The sequence below is a fragment of the Ceratotherium simum genome, chromosome 34, assembly GCF_057802395.1.
Source record: "Ceratotherium simum simum isolate JZ-2026a chromosome 34, ASM5780239v1, whole genome shotgun sequence".
Lineage (NCBI taxonomy): Eukaryota > Metazoa > Chordata > Mammalia > Perissodactyla > Rhinocerotidae > Ceratotherium > Ceratotherium simum.
The window spans coordinates 242515-256933 of NC_141933.1; the positions used below are offsets into that span (position 1 = coordinate 242515).

The 14419-nt window shown below is 66.8% G+C and overlaps 1 protein-coding gene across 6 annotated transcripts; it reads left to right on the forward strand.

The window, feature by feature from the left end:
• Window positions 1-582: 582 nt before the first annotated feature.
• Window positions 583-13894, forward strand: B4GALNT4 (beta-1,4-N-acetyl-galactosaminyltransferase 4). Of its 6 annotated transcripts, none has more exons than XM_087422365.1 (20): window positions 585-956; window positions 4034-4137; window positions 4637-4732; window positions 4804-4899; window positions 4982-5072; window positions 5149-5249; window positions 5442-5509; window positions 5717-5795; window positions 7067-7133; window positions 7271-7405; window positions 7483-7592; window positions 7692-7792; window positions 7874-7974; window positions 8040-8982; window positions 10797-11074; window positions 11215-11368; window positions 11492-11564; window positions 11653-11806; window positions 12208-12334; window positions 13368-13894. In XM_087422365.1, exons 1-20 carry the CDS (start codon window positions 806-808, stop codon window positions 13630-13632), a joined length of 3294 nt encoding a protein of 1097 aa, XP_087278491.1. In that variant the 5' UTR covers window positions 585-805; the 3' UTR covers window positions 13633-13894. The 6 variants fall into 6 exon arrangements, with proteins under 6 accessions (XP_087278492.1, XP_087278491.1, XP_087278494.1 ...); XM_087422368.1 differs by lacking the exon at window positions 13368-13894 and adding an exon at window positions 12872-13023; XM_087422369.1 differs by having other exon boundaries at window positions 587-891.
• The last annotated feature ends 525 nt before the right edge of the window (window positions 13895-14419 follow it).

Sequence of the window (14419 nt, forward strand, 5' to 3'; positions counted from 1 at the left end):
AACACCCCCGTCCCCGAACCTCCCCATGCCCTGCACTCCCTGTCCCCGCGCCTCCCCATGCCCCGCACCCCTGTCCCCGCGCCCCCGTCCCCGCACCCCCATACCCTGCAGGCCCCTGTCCCCGAACCTCCCCGGCCCTGCACTCCCGCCCCGCGCCTCCCATGCCCCGCGCCCCCAGTACCCGCACCCCCGTATCCTGAACACCCCCGTCCCCGAACCTCCCCATGCCCCGCACTCCCTGTCCCCGCGCCTCCCCATGTCCCGCACCCTCTGTCCGTATACCCCCGTCCCCTCTCCCCTCACCCCCCGTCCTCTCTCCCCTCACCCCCCGTCCTCTCATCCCTGTCCCCTCATCCCTGTCCCCGCGCCCCCGCGTGGCGCGGCCCGACGCGCCCAGGTGGATGCGCGCGCGGCGCGTGGAGACGGCGGCGGGCACACCCTAACACGCCAGCCCCGCCCCCCGGCCACGGATTGGCTCCCCGCGAGCTCGCCGGACCCCGATTGGCTGGCGCCGCGCGGCCGGCCCGGTTCACGGTGGGTAGCACCGCAGCGTGGATGCTGCTCGGTCCCGCCGCGGCCCCGGGAGCGTGGAGCCGAGCGGCCGGGCGGCGGGCGGGACACCCGGGAGCCGCGCCGCGCCCACCGGGCCCGCGGCCGAGGCAGCCTGGGGTCGCGGCCAGTCCCCTGGCCGCGGGAGGCGGACAAAGGGCCATGCGGGGCCGGGGGCTGCGGCGCGGGGCGCGCGGGAGCCGAGGGCCGCAGCGGCGCCGCTGAGCGCGGCCCGGGCGGGGCGGGGCCGGCCGCGATGCCGTGGTTCCCGGTGAAGAAGATCCGCAAGCAGATCAAGCTGCTGCTCCTGCTGGTGCTGCTCACCTGCGCCGCGTGGCTCACGTACGTGCACCTGAGCCTGGCGCGCCAGGGCCGCGCGCTGCGCCAGCGGCTGGGCTACGGGCGAGGTACGGGAGGGCGCGCCGGGGGCGGGGCGGGGCGGCGAGGGCCCGGAGCGCGCTAGTCCCGGCCCTCCCACTGCCCCGGGTCTCTGCGAGGGCCAGACTCTCCCGGAGAGTGCGTCCGGGCTGCCGGGCTCCGCGCTGTCGGAGCGGGGGCCCGGGTTCGGCCCGGCCCGGACGCCCGGTGACGTCAGCAGTGACGTGCGCGACCCTCCTGGGGAGCGTGCTGGACCTGGACGGACTCTGGGATCTGGCCTGGAGCCGGCAGTGACGGGGTTAACGGTGGGCTCTTGGAGAGATCTCCGCCCCCAGGCTCTGCAAGCCGGGGTTTCCCGGAGGCCGAGTCTGGTCGCCGCTCCACCACTTGCCTGCTTAGCGGAGCCTCAGTTTCCCCATCCGCTGGGGAGGGGGCTGGGGCAGAGATCCAGTCTCCCGACCGGGAAGCGGGGTGGGGGGAGCTGACCCGTGCAGTTGGAGCGCTTCCTGGAGGGGTGCCCTGGGTAAGCCTGTGATCAGGCACGGGGATGCTGTTCGCGGGGAGAGGGATCCAGCCTGGGGGGCCCTGAACTGCAGGGAGTGAACTCCGCCAGGCTCCTGGAGCTCACACTCCATGGGGACAGACAATGAACCCACAAAGCAAACCAGGTTCTGGTGAGCGCTGGGGGAAAGAACCAGGGGAAGAGTCTTCCGCTTTAGTTAAGGGATCCTGGAGGGACTCTTAGAGGTGGTGACCTTTTTGACACAGCGTTTGCGGAAAGAGCATCCTGCAGGAGGAAGGCACTGATGAAGACCTGGGGTGAGAAGAGGAGGAGGAGCAGAGTGTCTGGAACCCGAGTCGGGGTGGGAGAGGGGTCACCTCAGGACAGGAGTAGCCCCCACCCGCCAGCTAAGGCAAGAGCAGAAGCCCCACCCAGGGCAGGGAAGAGCCCAGCCAGGCTTCCTCTGACCCTTCTCCAGGAAGCAGGTGTCCCTAGGATGAGGGACGTGGGAGTCTTGCTTCCCAGAGATTCAGAACTATGACTCACAGCACCCTGGGCTGCTCCACCCGGGGGTCCGAACCTCCCCTTTCAGTCCCACTCCTGCCTCCCCTCCCTGTACCTGGACACTTGGCTCCACAGACCCCCAGGCCAAGGGTCTGGGGCTGTCCCAACCCCACCAGGGTCCATGCACCTCACAGCCAGCACACCCTCCAGAGGCCCCCAGCACTGCTCGTTCCCTAAAAGAGCCCCCCTCCCCCGGCTATCAGCAAACAAGGCAGAAGTCCTGAGTGTGACCTGGTGACAGAGAACAAAACCAGCCCCTCCTCAGCCGCCTCCGTGGTTTTTCGAGAAACCACCGTCCTCCCTAACTTGACTTTCTGAGCAGCCAGGGAGTCTAGCTCAGCAACTGGGAGGGAGTGGAGGCATGGAACCCCACTTCTGGGGCCCCTCAGTGCTCAGCTGGACCAGCGGGGAAGCTGGGGACTGGGCAGCCTGCCCTGGCTGCTCCTGGGTGGGCAGGAGCTGTTCAGGGTCCTGGAAGATCAAACCTCGTGTGGCACCTTCCAGGAGCCGCCGCAGCCCCACGGCCTGTCTGGCCACCTGGGCGCCCACCAGGGCAGGGCTCGTGAGAAGCTGCGCAGCTGGACACTCCTGAGGCCCTCCTGACTATCTTCTCTCCCACCAGGGAGATGGCGTTGGAATAGAGCAGGAGGGCTACCTTCCTGCTGTCCAGCAGCCCATGCAGGCAGACATCCCTGAGGGAGGATGAGCCGGGAGGCAGGAGGCCTGTCTGGACCTCACTGTGCGGGGCTCGGCCCCTGCAGGACGGTGGCAGCAGCCTGAGCTGGACCCCCTGCAGAAGGCTCCCCACACCCACGGACTTAGCTTGGAGGGCAATGAGCATCAGGGCCAGGCTGTGGGGATTTGGCCAGGAGCCTTTTAGGGACTCACCTCCTAGCTGGACACAGGACAGTGACTGGGGGAAGAACCTGGAATGAGGAGCAAGTGGGCAGTCCCTGCAGGGGTCTCAGAGGCAGGAGACCATGGGCAGCCTCATCCCCCAGAGAAGAGGCTCGGGCAATTGTGTCCGTACAGGAATGTAGCTCCTGGGGTCTGCATTGGGGGATGGGCATGGATATAGAAGCCCAGGCTTGGTCCTGGAGCAGAGGGGGCTCCTGGGTTGGGCATCCCTGTGTGGGAGCACCAGGAGGGACAGAGGTGGGGTACAGTGGAGCCTCCCCTTCAGAGGCTCAGATCCCAGGGTGTGGGGTCCCCAGGGGATGGGGTGGGGTATTCAGGTCCACCGCTCAGGGAAGAGGTCTGGGGAGTGGAGGGTGTGGAGGTGGTCTGCCCCAGGCTGGGGGGGTTTGGGGCCTCAAGCTCTGGCGATGTCCACAGGCAGACCTGGGAAGGGTGCCCCCAGGGGACAGTCTCCATCCCAGGTCGCCATGGCCCCAGGTCCTCCGGCTGCCAGACCAGTGTGCCTGTCCTTCCTCTGCCCAGGCTGGTGCCGGGGCTCTGTTGGTCCTGGGCCCCAGCGTTGAGGGCAATGGGTGGCACCTGTGCCATGGGCTGGGGCTGGCTCAGCCTCAAGACAACAGTGTTGACTTTCCTGCCCACAAGCTCCGGCACTAACCCTTAGCTCTCAGTTCTGGTGAGCAAGACACACAAAACACTGCAGCACACGGGAAAAGTGCTGAGGGCACAGCGCAGTCCTGGGGGCCTTCCTGGAGGTGGACCACTGGCGAGGACGGGCGGATGGCTGCGCATGTGCACGCATATACACTAGCATGTGCACACGCATAAATCTGCTCCCTCATACCAGCCGGGGCTGGGAAAAGCCAGGCGGAGGGCTCGGGCGGGGCTGCCCCCCAGAGGTGGAGGTGGGAGAAGTGCCCAGTGCAGAGTCCTTGCCCGGCTGTAGGGTGCGGCATCCGGGGCGTGAGGGAGCAGAAGGGGAGGAGAGGCTTCAGAGGGAGACACACTGGCTTCCCTGCCTGCTGCAACCATGAGATGAGGGTCCTTGCCCACCTGACCCCAGCAGCAGGGGCTGTGGCCTTGGGGAGAGCCCGGGCCCCAGCCAGCCCCACGTGCCACCCACAGATGGTGAGAAGCTGAGCGGCGTGACAGACGACCGGGGCGTCCAGGCCGCGCTGTCCACGCAGAGGGCTGAGGACTCCAGCGAGAGTCGTGAGGAAGAGCAGGCGGTGAGCCGGGCCGTGGGAAAGAGCTCGTGTGTGCTTACACACACGTGTAAGACCCCGTGACTTCGGGTGCCAGTGGCCTCGGGGGGCCCGTGGGCTGTGCGGATGGAGGACGCGGGCCCAGCTCGTTCCTGCGCTCCAGCGCCGAGCACGGCCTGACACACACAGAAGTCCCAGCCTGGAGCCCTGAGTCCAGGCGGAAGGGGTGCTCGTGTATGCCAGCGTGTTGGCGTGGGGGGTCAAGTGTCTGTGTGGGCGGATGTGACGAGAGTCGTCTGGTTTGTGTGACTGAGGTGTGATGGATTCGGGGTTTCGTGTCTAGCTGTGCAAATGGGGTCTTGGTGAAGCTGTGTCACGGTGGCAGTGTGGCTGGTGTGGCTGGCACGTCACGGCTGGTGTCTGAGGTTGGGTGTGTGTGTGTGTGCGCACATGTGTGTGGTTGTGTGACCCCTACCTGCCCACGTGGCTCAGCTTTGATTCTGGTGTCCCCCCTGTCCTATAGCCCGAAGGTTGGGACCCCAACATGCTGTTTCCTGGGGGCGCTGGAAGGCCGCTCCCCCTGAACCTCACGCACCAGGCGCCACCGTGGCGGGAGGAGGTGAGCCCTGGGGTGGACAATGGGGGCGGGCTGGCGGGCAGTGCGGAAGGTAAGGCCCCCTCCCGCCCCAGTACCAGGGGCAGGTGAACCTGCACGTGTTTGAGGACTGGTGTGGGGGCGCCGTGGGCCACCTGCGGAGGAACCTGCACTTCCCGCTCTTCCCTCACGTGAGTGCCTGGGCGGGGCAGAGCTGGCCCTCAGGGGCAGGGGAGTGCGGTGGGGTTGACGTCAGAGGTCACTGCTCCCCAGACTCGTACCACCGTGAAGAAGTTGGCCGTGTCCCCCAAGTGGAAGAACTACGGACTCCGGATTTTCGGCTTCATCCACCCGGCAAGAGATGGTGCGGGGGTGGGGATGTGCAGGGGAGGGGAGTCGTGAGGGGCCCCACGCCCCCTGAGTCCCTGTCCTGCGCCTAGGAGACATCCAGTTCTCTGTGGCTTCGGATGACAACTCTGAGTTCTGGCTGAGCCCAAACGAGAGCCCGGCAGGCGCCCAGCTGGTGGCCTTTGTGGGCAAGGTACCCCTACCCCATGGCCGTGACCCCGCTCTGCCCTCCCACTCCAGCCCCACCATCCACACCCCGTCTGTCTTCACTGAGCCTCCTGTGGCCTCAGTCACCCATTCTTTCCAGCTTCTTAGGATTGGGGACTGGGTGGGGCTGGTGCCCCCATGGAGAGGGTGAGCCACCCCTGTCTGTGTCGCCCCCCAGACTGGCTCAGAGTGGACAGCACCTGGAGAATTCACCAAGTTCAGCTCCCAGGTGTCCAAGCCCAGGCGGTGAGTGACCGTGGGAGTGTGTGTGCACGAGTGTGTGTGTGCACGAGTGTGTGTGTGAGGGTTGCACGCTAGCACACGCTGCACGCAGGAACCACTGCACCTGTGCCGTCCCAGCCAAACCACTGTCCCCCTGAGCCCCCACCTCCTCTGGGCTCTCCATCTGTTGGGGCCTGGTGGCGGCATGTCCCCGACTCCTCGTGTCCCCAGGCTCATGGCCTCCCGGAGGTACTACTTTGAGCTGCTGCACAAGCAGGACGACCGAGGCTCCGACCACGTGGAAGTGGGCGTGAGTGTGGCTGGCTCTCCCGGGGCTTCTGGAGACCCTCTTCCCCTGCTCTGCCCTCCCCCTCCGGCCACTTCTCCAGTGTGACAGTGGACCCTGCCCCAAGGAGATTCCGGTCCAGGTGACAACGCAGACAGGGATAGGCCGAGGTCCCCTCTGCCTGCTGGGGGCTCAGGGAGGCTTCATGGAGGAGGCAGCCCTTGAGTAGAGTCTCAAGAGATGAGAGACATTCACAGGGAGAGCCGGTAGGAGAGAATTTGGGCCAGGGGTGCATCAGCTGAATTCCAGATCTCGAGAACAGCAGAGGAATGGAACCACCCACATTCTTCGGGAACTCCGAGGGTCTGGTGGGCAGATGGGGCGGGGCCTGCAGTGCCACCTGACAGCTCAGGCTTCCTCCTGAGAATGGGCTATTGGATTTGGGCTTCAGGAAAACTGTCTGTGGAGAGAACCCTGGGGGAGGGTTTTTACCAGGCATGGTCCTGAACCAGGGAGGGGGATGAGAAGAGCAGGTGTGGGGAGTGGTTTGGCATCCAGAGAGAGGGCCTGAGCCTGCTGGGGGGGGGGGGTGGAAGGTGGAAGCAGGGGAGGGCATTCTCAGTCCCAGCTCCCTAGGGTGCTGTGTGTGTCGCATGTGGCGGGGGGGCATCACCCCAGCTGAGCCTGGCGGACGTCCAGCTAGAGACGCAGGTTCGGGGTGATCTTGCGGACGCCGAGGAGGTGGCTGAGAGGGCCCAGGATGAGCTGGGAAGGGAAGAGGGCCTGGTAGCTGAGAGCCCCAACTCGAGAGAGGTGGGGGAGGGACAGAGTCTGCAAGGAGACTGAGAGGGAGCGGCCCCAGGAGTGGGGGAGATGGGCAGGGGCGAGGTGGGGGTGCTGGGTCTGGCCCCTGGAAGGCCAGCTGTGACCTTTAAGAGAGCAATGGCTGCAGACCCCAGGAGCAGGTGGGGCGGAAGCCATAACCAGCAGGTGAGGACGTGCTCAGGAAGTCAGGAAAGGCCTGACGGTGGCATGGGGGTCCTGACCTGCCACCAGAGCTCCCAGCCTGCTGGGCCTCCCCCAGCTTCCCTGCTGCCCTTGCTCAGGACCCCTCTCCCATCTACCCTCCCAGCTGCCTGCATCCTGGAAGGGGTTGCTGCCACTAGTCCCCCACCCCCACGTCAGGGAAGACCCCCTCCTCCCTGGGTCAGCCTGTCTGTCGGCACACACCCCCCCCAACCCCCCCCACCCCCCACCCCCGCCCCATTGGTCCTGACGACCGTCTCCACCCCCAGTGGAGAGCCTTCTTGCCGGGCCTGAAGTTCGAGGTCATAGGCTCCGCTCACATCTCCCTGTACGCAGGTTCGGAGCCCGGCCTCTCTGGGGAGTGGGGCAGGCTCCTGATGGGTGGTCTCTTTGGGAGTCTCTGGATGGGGGTGGGGAAGGGTGCGGTGGTCTCTGGGCACTCCTGGGGACCCCACACATCCCTCTGTACCCAGACGAGTCGGCCCTGAAGATGGACCACGTGGCCCACGTCCCCCAGTCTCCAGCCAGCCACGTGGGGGGGCGCCCGCCACAGGAGGAGCCCAAAGCCGACATGCTGCGGCCCGACCCCCGAGACACCTTCTTCCTCAGTGAGAGTGGGCCCGAGGGGGCGGGGGGGGGGGGGGGGGGTTCCTGGCGGGCCACTCTGTGACCACCACTTCCGCAGCTCCTCGGGTCGAGCCTTCGAGTCTGGAGAATGTGCTGCAGCCCTGCGCCTACGCACCTACCTACGTGGTCAAGGACTTTCCCATCGCCAGATACCAGGGACTGCAGTTTGTAAGCGTGCCTCGCCCAGACCTTCCCTGAGCCCAGGCCTCCCCTCCAAGGGTCTCCCGCGCCTCCTGAGCCCGTGCTAAGCCCCCTGCGCGCCCCTAGGTGTACCTGTCCTTCGTTTACCCCAATGACCACACGCGCCTCACTCACATGGAGACGGACAACAAGTGTTTCTACCGCGAGTCGCCGCTGTACCTGGAAAGGTGGGGGAGCGGGACGCGAGGAGGAAAGGGGGCAGGGCCTCGCGGAGGGGCTCGGGGTCTCTGATGCCAACCCCGCCGCAGGTTTGGGTTCTACAAATACATGAAGGTGGACCGCGAGGAAGGGGATGAAGACGAAGCGGAGGAGGTGCAGCGCCGAGCCTTCCTCTTCCTCAACCCCGACGGTGAGTGCCCGCAGCCCCCAGCCCGTGCGTGCCTGTGCCGGGCAGCTAACCTGCGCTCCCCGCAGACTTCCTGGACGACGAGGACGACGGGGAGCCGCTCGATGGTCTGGAGCCCACCGAGGCGCCCCCGCAGCAGAGCGGCCGCCGAGTCCCCGTCCCGGGGACCCCCGCCCAAGCCCTGGAGACCCCCACCCCGTCCCCGGGGACCCCCGCCCGGCCCGGAGCCACCCCCGCCCCGCCAGCGCCTCCCAGTGCCCAGGACGAGCCGGCCCCCAGGCACTCCCGGGCGCTGAGCTGGGTCGTCCGCCCCCTGCCCCTCCTCTTGGGCCGCGCCCCACACCCCCGCACCCCTGCCCAGCAGCCGCCCCCGAAGGTGTATGTGACGCGGGTGCGGCCGGGACTGCGGGCGCCCCCGGGCCTGGCGCGGCTCGGCCCACGCGGCCCGCCCTGGCCGCCCTTCCGCGGCATCTTCCTGCGTGCCAGACCTCTGCCCAGGGTGCAGCTGCGGGCGCCCCCACACCCGCCTAGGTCTCGAGGCCGCAGGACCGGTGGCCCCCAGGCTACAGAGCTGAGGCCCCCGGCCCGGGTGCAGGCCGCCCAGGGAAGCCGCGAGGGCCAGGCACGCGCGCCGGGACTCGCGGCACCCACGGCGGACTCGAACTCCTCGTCGGAAGCGCGGCCTGTGACCTCCTTCCTGAGCTTGTCCCAGGTATCCAGGCCGCAGCTGCCTGGGGAGGAGGAGGAGGAAGGGGACGATGACGGGGCCCCGGGCGACGAGGCGGCGTCAGAGGACAGCGAGGAGGCAGCCGGCCCGGCGCCCAGCCGCTGGCGCGAGGACGCCATCGACTGGCAGCGCACGTTCAGCGTGGGCGCCGTGGACTTCGAGCTGCTGCGCTCGGACTGGAACGACCTGCGCTGCAACGTGTCTGGGAACCTGCAGCTGCCCGAGGCCGAGGCCGTGGACGTGGTGGCTCAGTACATGGAGCGGCTCAACACGCGCCACGGCGGGTATGGGGGAGGGGCGCCCGCGGGAAGGGGGCACCGCGGCCTCCATGGGACCCCCAGACCTTCGCCGGGCTTAACAGGGTGCCGACGTGGGGGTGGTACACGCAACCCAAGGAAGTGTCTCCTCCTCCAGTCTTCTCCGTTCTGGGGCTCCTTACTGCCCAGGGCCCCTGTCAGTGTTAGGAGCCTCCCCGCCCTCCCCAGGGCTGGCTCCCCTGTCCTGCATCTCCAAACCCCACCTTCTCACCGTAGACCCGGACCCCTCCTCTTCTCCTGGCACAGTGCTGTTGGGTCTTCCAAGAGGGGTCTCAGCCTGACTCCAGGGGAGGGTGCAGGGTTCCTGCCCCATTGCCCACCCTGGTCTCCCCCAGGCACTAGAAATCCAGACCTGTCTCCACCTAATGCTGGTAGGGGATGGAGAGTGGGGGCCCCAATTTGGGCTGAGGGGAGGCACTGGGGAGCCCTCAGAGATGTGCTGAGCCTTGAAGGAGGGGCAGAGCCTGCATAGACAGAATGAGTGGCAAAGGCATGGGGCAGGAGGCCAGGGGGCTGGCGGGCAGAGGACGGAGAGGGACCGTTGTGGGCCTTGAAAGCCACACTCAGGACTCCTTTTTCTTGCCTGTGATACAAGGTTTTGAGCAGGACCAGGGATTGACCTGTTTGGCTTGTAGACAGGTGTGTGGCTGCCTTGGAGAGGTGTGGGCAGGAGGGGAAACCCAGGGGCCATGACTGACAGGTGTGGTCCAGAGGGGTGATGGGATGGCCTGGACCCTCTGTGGGGGGATTGATTCTGGGCGGCTGAGAGGCCAGCCCGCCCTTGGCTCTACGCTTCCTGAGACCAGCTCATCGTCCTGTGGGCATGAGGGGTCTGTCCAGTGGAGTGGTCATGGCTGTGGCCCCACCCTCCCACAGCAGTGGGAGAGTGTAGACAGACCCAGAGCATTTGGGGCAGAAAGTCTCTGACACTTGAGGAGAGGATGGTGGGGCTGGCAGGGGTTGAAGGGAGAGTCTGGACCCCTCGGAGGTCACACAGGTGGTCTCCCAGGGTGAGGGGCATTGGTTGCAAAGGGAGGCACGCGGCAGAAGGAAGAAGTGACCTTAGTCAGGGGCAGGGTCCTATTTTCCTAGGATGAGGAGAAGCCTCTGGTGTGTAGAGTGGAGGGGAAGTGAGGTACTCAGCAGGACCCAGCCTGGGGAAGAGGCCAGAGAGGGGATCATGGAGTTGCCCCCAGCTTCTTCCCTCAGGGGTCAGGATAGACCCTGGGCTGGTGCCATGGGAGGCAAAAAGCAGGCTTCTCAGAGGAGCTGCCCAGGGCCTTGGAGAGGAGGCGCTGAGGAGCATTGGGGCAAGCATCCAGACGGGGACACTGGGGACAAAGACCCCCTTGGAAAAGGAAGTCTGCTCACCAAATGTGGGGAGATACTGAAGGCCACAAGTTAGAGACTGCTTACGGTCCTAGAAGCCACTTTAGGATGTTCGAACCTCCCTGCGGGCAGTGGGTGCCCCTGAAGGTTACTGTGCACGACATAAAGGTCACTGTGGACCTCAGTGGTGGCCAGAAGGCTCCAGAGGAGTAGATGGCCTGGGCTTAGGGACTCCTCCCACTGTGGACCGCCCTGCGGGGAAGAAATGTGGGAAGTGTTCCCGCCTTCTGGGAGGGGAGCGATGCACAGCAGCCCTCCCCCACCCCCTAAGCCCCCAGGTCTGTTGAGTGTTCCCTCGTTTCTGGGGCTGGGGGCGACCTGCAGGGAGAATGGGGTTGGGGCGGGGATGCAGGCTGGAAGCACTAAGGGGCTGACCCGGCCCCGCCTCCCAGGCGCTTCGCGCTCCTGCGCATCGTGAACGTGGAGAAGCGCCGCGACTCTGCGCGCGGGAGTCGCTTCCTCCTGGAGCTGGAGCTGCAGGAGCGCGGGGGCGGCCGCCGGCGGCTGTCGGAGTACGTCTTCCTGCGGCTGCCGGGGGCGCGCACTGGGGACGCAGAAAGCCCGGAGCCTGCTCCCGCCGCCTCCGCGCGCCCCGACGGCCGCCCGGAGCTCTGCCGGCCGCTGCGCCTGGCCTGGCGCCAGGATGTGATGGTACACTTCATCGTGCCAGGTGTGCGGGGCTGCGGGCTGGGCACCTGGTATGGGGTGGGGGCCCCAGGAGGCCACGTGGGAAGGAGAGGTAGCCCCATGGCCCTGGACGGGGTACCGCCAGGTCAGGTTGGTGGGCTCAGTAGCCCCGTCCTCCTCCAGTGAAGAACCAGGCGCGCTGGGTGGCACAGTTCCTGGCGGACATGGCCGCGCTGCACGCCCGCACCGGGGACTCTCACTTCAGCGTCATCCTGGTGGACTTTGAGAGCGAGGACATGGATGTGGAGCGGGCCCTGCGCGCGGCGCGGCTCCCCCGGTAACTGCGCCTTCCAGCCCCCCGCCAGGGAGGACCGAGCGCATCTTTCCTCTTCTGGGAGGTTGGTTTTCCTGCCTCTGCCACCAGGATTGGTGCCTGTGACTTCTCCTCCTTACCCGCCAGGTACCAGTACCTGAGGCGAACCGGAAACTTTGAGCGCTCCGCGGGGCTGCAGGCTGGAGTGGACGCGGTGGAGGTGCGCGGGCCGGGTGGGGCGGGCGGGGAGAGGGAGATGGGAGCCTGGGAGAAGCAGAGGGCAGGCTCAGACCTCCCGCGACCTCCAGGATGCCAGCAGCATCGTTTTCCTCTGCGACCTGCACATCCACTTCCCCCCCAACATCCTGGATGGTATCCGCAAGCACTGTGTGGAGGGCAAGCTGGCCTTTGCACCTGTGGTCATGCGCCTGGGCTGCGGGAGCTCGCCGGGGGACCCGCACGGTAATGCCCTGGATGCCCCCGCCCGCCAGTAACGCCAGGGGTCCCACCAATGCCAGGGTAAAATCGAGGCTCCCCGGGGGCCTCTCCAAACCCCCAGGTTTGGCTTGGAGCCCCATGTCCCCTATAATACCCAGGGTCCCCCCGTAATGTTTAGGTCTCCCCATAGTTCCCAGGCGCCCCCACCCCCACCCCTACGGTCATGCCCGGTCCCTAGGAACCTCCTCCAGCACCCCAGTCGTGCGCAGGCCTCCTGGGTTATGACCAACAGGGAAAGGCGACTCTGAGAACCCCTTGATGATGGACAGGCACCAGCCCCTCCCAAGGCCGGGAAGCTCCTCTGCGGGCGGGGGAACCCCACAGACCCTGGTGTCTGAAGACGCCCCGCCCCCGCCCCGCCCCAGGGTACTGGGAGGTGAACGGCTTCGGCCTCTTTGGGATTTACAAGTCGGACTTTGACCGCGTCGGAGGCATGAACACTGAGGAGTTCCGGGACCAGTGGGGAGGCGAGGACTGGGAGCTCCTGGACAGGTGACCGCCTCCCCTCCCTTCCCGGGACGGAGGAGACTACCGTATCCTCCTCCTCTCAGGGGAGGGGGACCCCAGGGGTCCTCACATGCTGAGGGGACTCTGTCCTCCTCTTCCGCCTGCCAGGATCTGTAAACCTACAGAGACCCTGGGATCCCACCCTGCTTCCCAAAACCCCTTTCCTCCCCCAGGGCCCTGACCCCCCTTCTCCCCCAGGGGCCTGATGCCCCCTCTCCCCCAGGGGCCTGACACCCCCCTCCCCCAGGGTCCTGACCCACCCCGCCCCAGGGTCCTGCAGGACACCCCTCCCAGGGTCCTGACCCACACCCCCTCTCCCCCAGGGCTCTGCAGGACACCCCTCCCAGGGTCCTGACCTGCACCCCCCCAGGGTCCTGCAGGACACCCCTCCCAGGGTCCTGACCCACACCCCCTCTCCCCCAGGGCTCTGCAGGACACCCCTCCCAGGGTCCTGACCCGCACCCCCCAGGGTCCTGCAAGACACCCCTCCCAGGGTCCTGACCTGCACCCCCTCTCCCCCAGGGCCCTGCAGGACACCCCTCCCAGGGTCCTGACCAGCACCCCCCCAGGGTCCTGCAGGACACCCCTCCCAGGGTCCTGACCTGCACCCCCCCAGGACTCTGCAGGACACCCCTCCCACGGTCCTGACCCGCACTCCCTCTCCCCCAGGGCCCTGCAGGACACCCCTCCCAGGGTCCTGACCCGCACCTCTCTCCCCAGGGCCCTGCAGGACACCCCTCCCAGGGTCCTGACCCGCACCCCCTCTCCCCAGGGCCCTGCAGGACACCCTCCCAGGGTCCTGACCTGCACCCCCCAGGGTCCTACAGGACACCCCTCCCACGGTCCTGACCCGCACCCCTCTCCCCAGGGCCCTGCAGGACACCCCTCCCAGGGTCCTGACCCGCACCCCCTCTCCCCCAGGGCCCTGCAGGACACCCCTCCCAGGGTCCTGACCAGCACCCCCTAGGGTCCTGCAGGACACCCCTCCCATGGTCCTGACCCACACCCCTCTCCCCAGGGCCCTGACCCGCCGCCCCGAGAGTCATGCAGGACACCCCTCCCAGGGTCCTGACCCACCCCCCCCACCCCCCCAGGGTCCTGCAGGCAGGGCTGGAGGTGGAGCGGCTCCGACTACGGCACTTCTACCACCACTACCACTCCAAGCGGGGCATGTGGGGCGCACGCAGCCGGAAGGGCTCCCGCAGGGAGGGAGCCTGAAAACGAGGCCACCCCTCCCAGCCCTGACCGCAGTCCTGCGGTGGCCGCTGGAGGCCGGGGCCTGAGCCGGGGCCCTGGGGACAGCGGGGCTCATCACAGGGCACAGCCACCACCCGTGCCTGCCCATCTCTGGCCACCGAGGCCCCCCCGTGCCCTCCCCAGAGAGGCGCCTTCATGGCGGGTCGGGGTCGGGCGTGGTCCCCACACTCCGTGCGATGATTTCTGTGAAATTTTGCTGTAGCGATGACGTTGTTTTCAGGATTTCCGAGAGTTCTGTCTGTTCCGTTTTTTATTCAGAATGAAATGAAATATTTTTTTTAGTTCTGACTTGTCCTCTGCGCCTGGTTCTCTCGGGAGGGCAGAGACGAGCCTCGGCGGTGGCCCGAGCACCCGCACCCATGGGTGGCCTGGGCACCGTCCCTGCTCCCAACGCCCCTCCCCAACTTGCAGCTGCGGCCACCCACTGACCCCACCCTCCTCGCTTCCTCTGCCGTTTCCCTCTGAGCTTCTGTGTTGGGCCTGGAGGGGAAGGGGCTTCAGACCTCGTCCTCGCCACCCTGAGCCTGTGGACTCGGGGCCAAGAACAACAGACACCGCGCGGGGCCTTCCCACTTGCGAAGCCTTCCCACTTGCGAGGAGAGGATATTCGACCATCTCCTCGGGGCTCTTCACTTTGAAAACAGAGTGTGGACATCAGTCCTATGTTCTCCCCCCTGAAGGGGAAGGAGCACGGGCACCCTGTGGGCAGTGTCCTGTGACCAGGTTGGGGGGTTTCAGGGCTGAGTTGCCAGAAACAGAAAACCCAACTCAGGCTGGTTTACACCGTAATGGGGAGGTTGACTTTGGCTCATG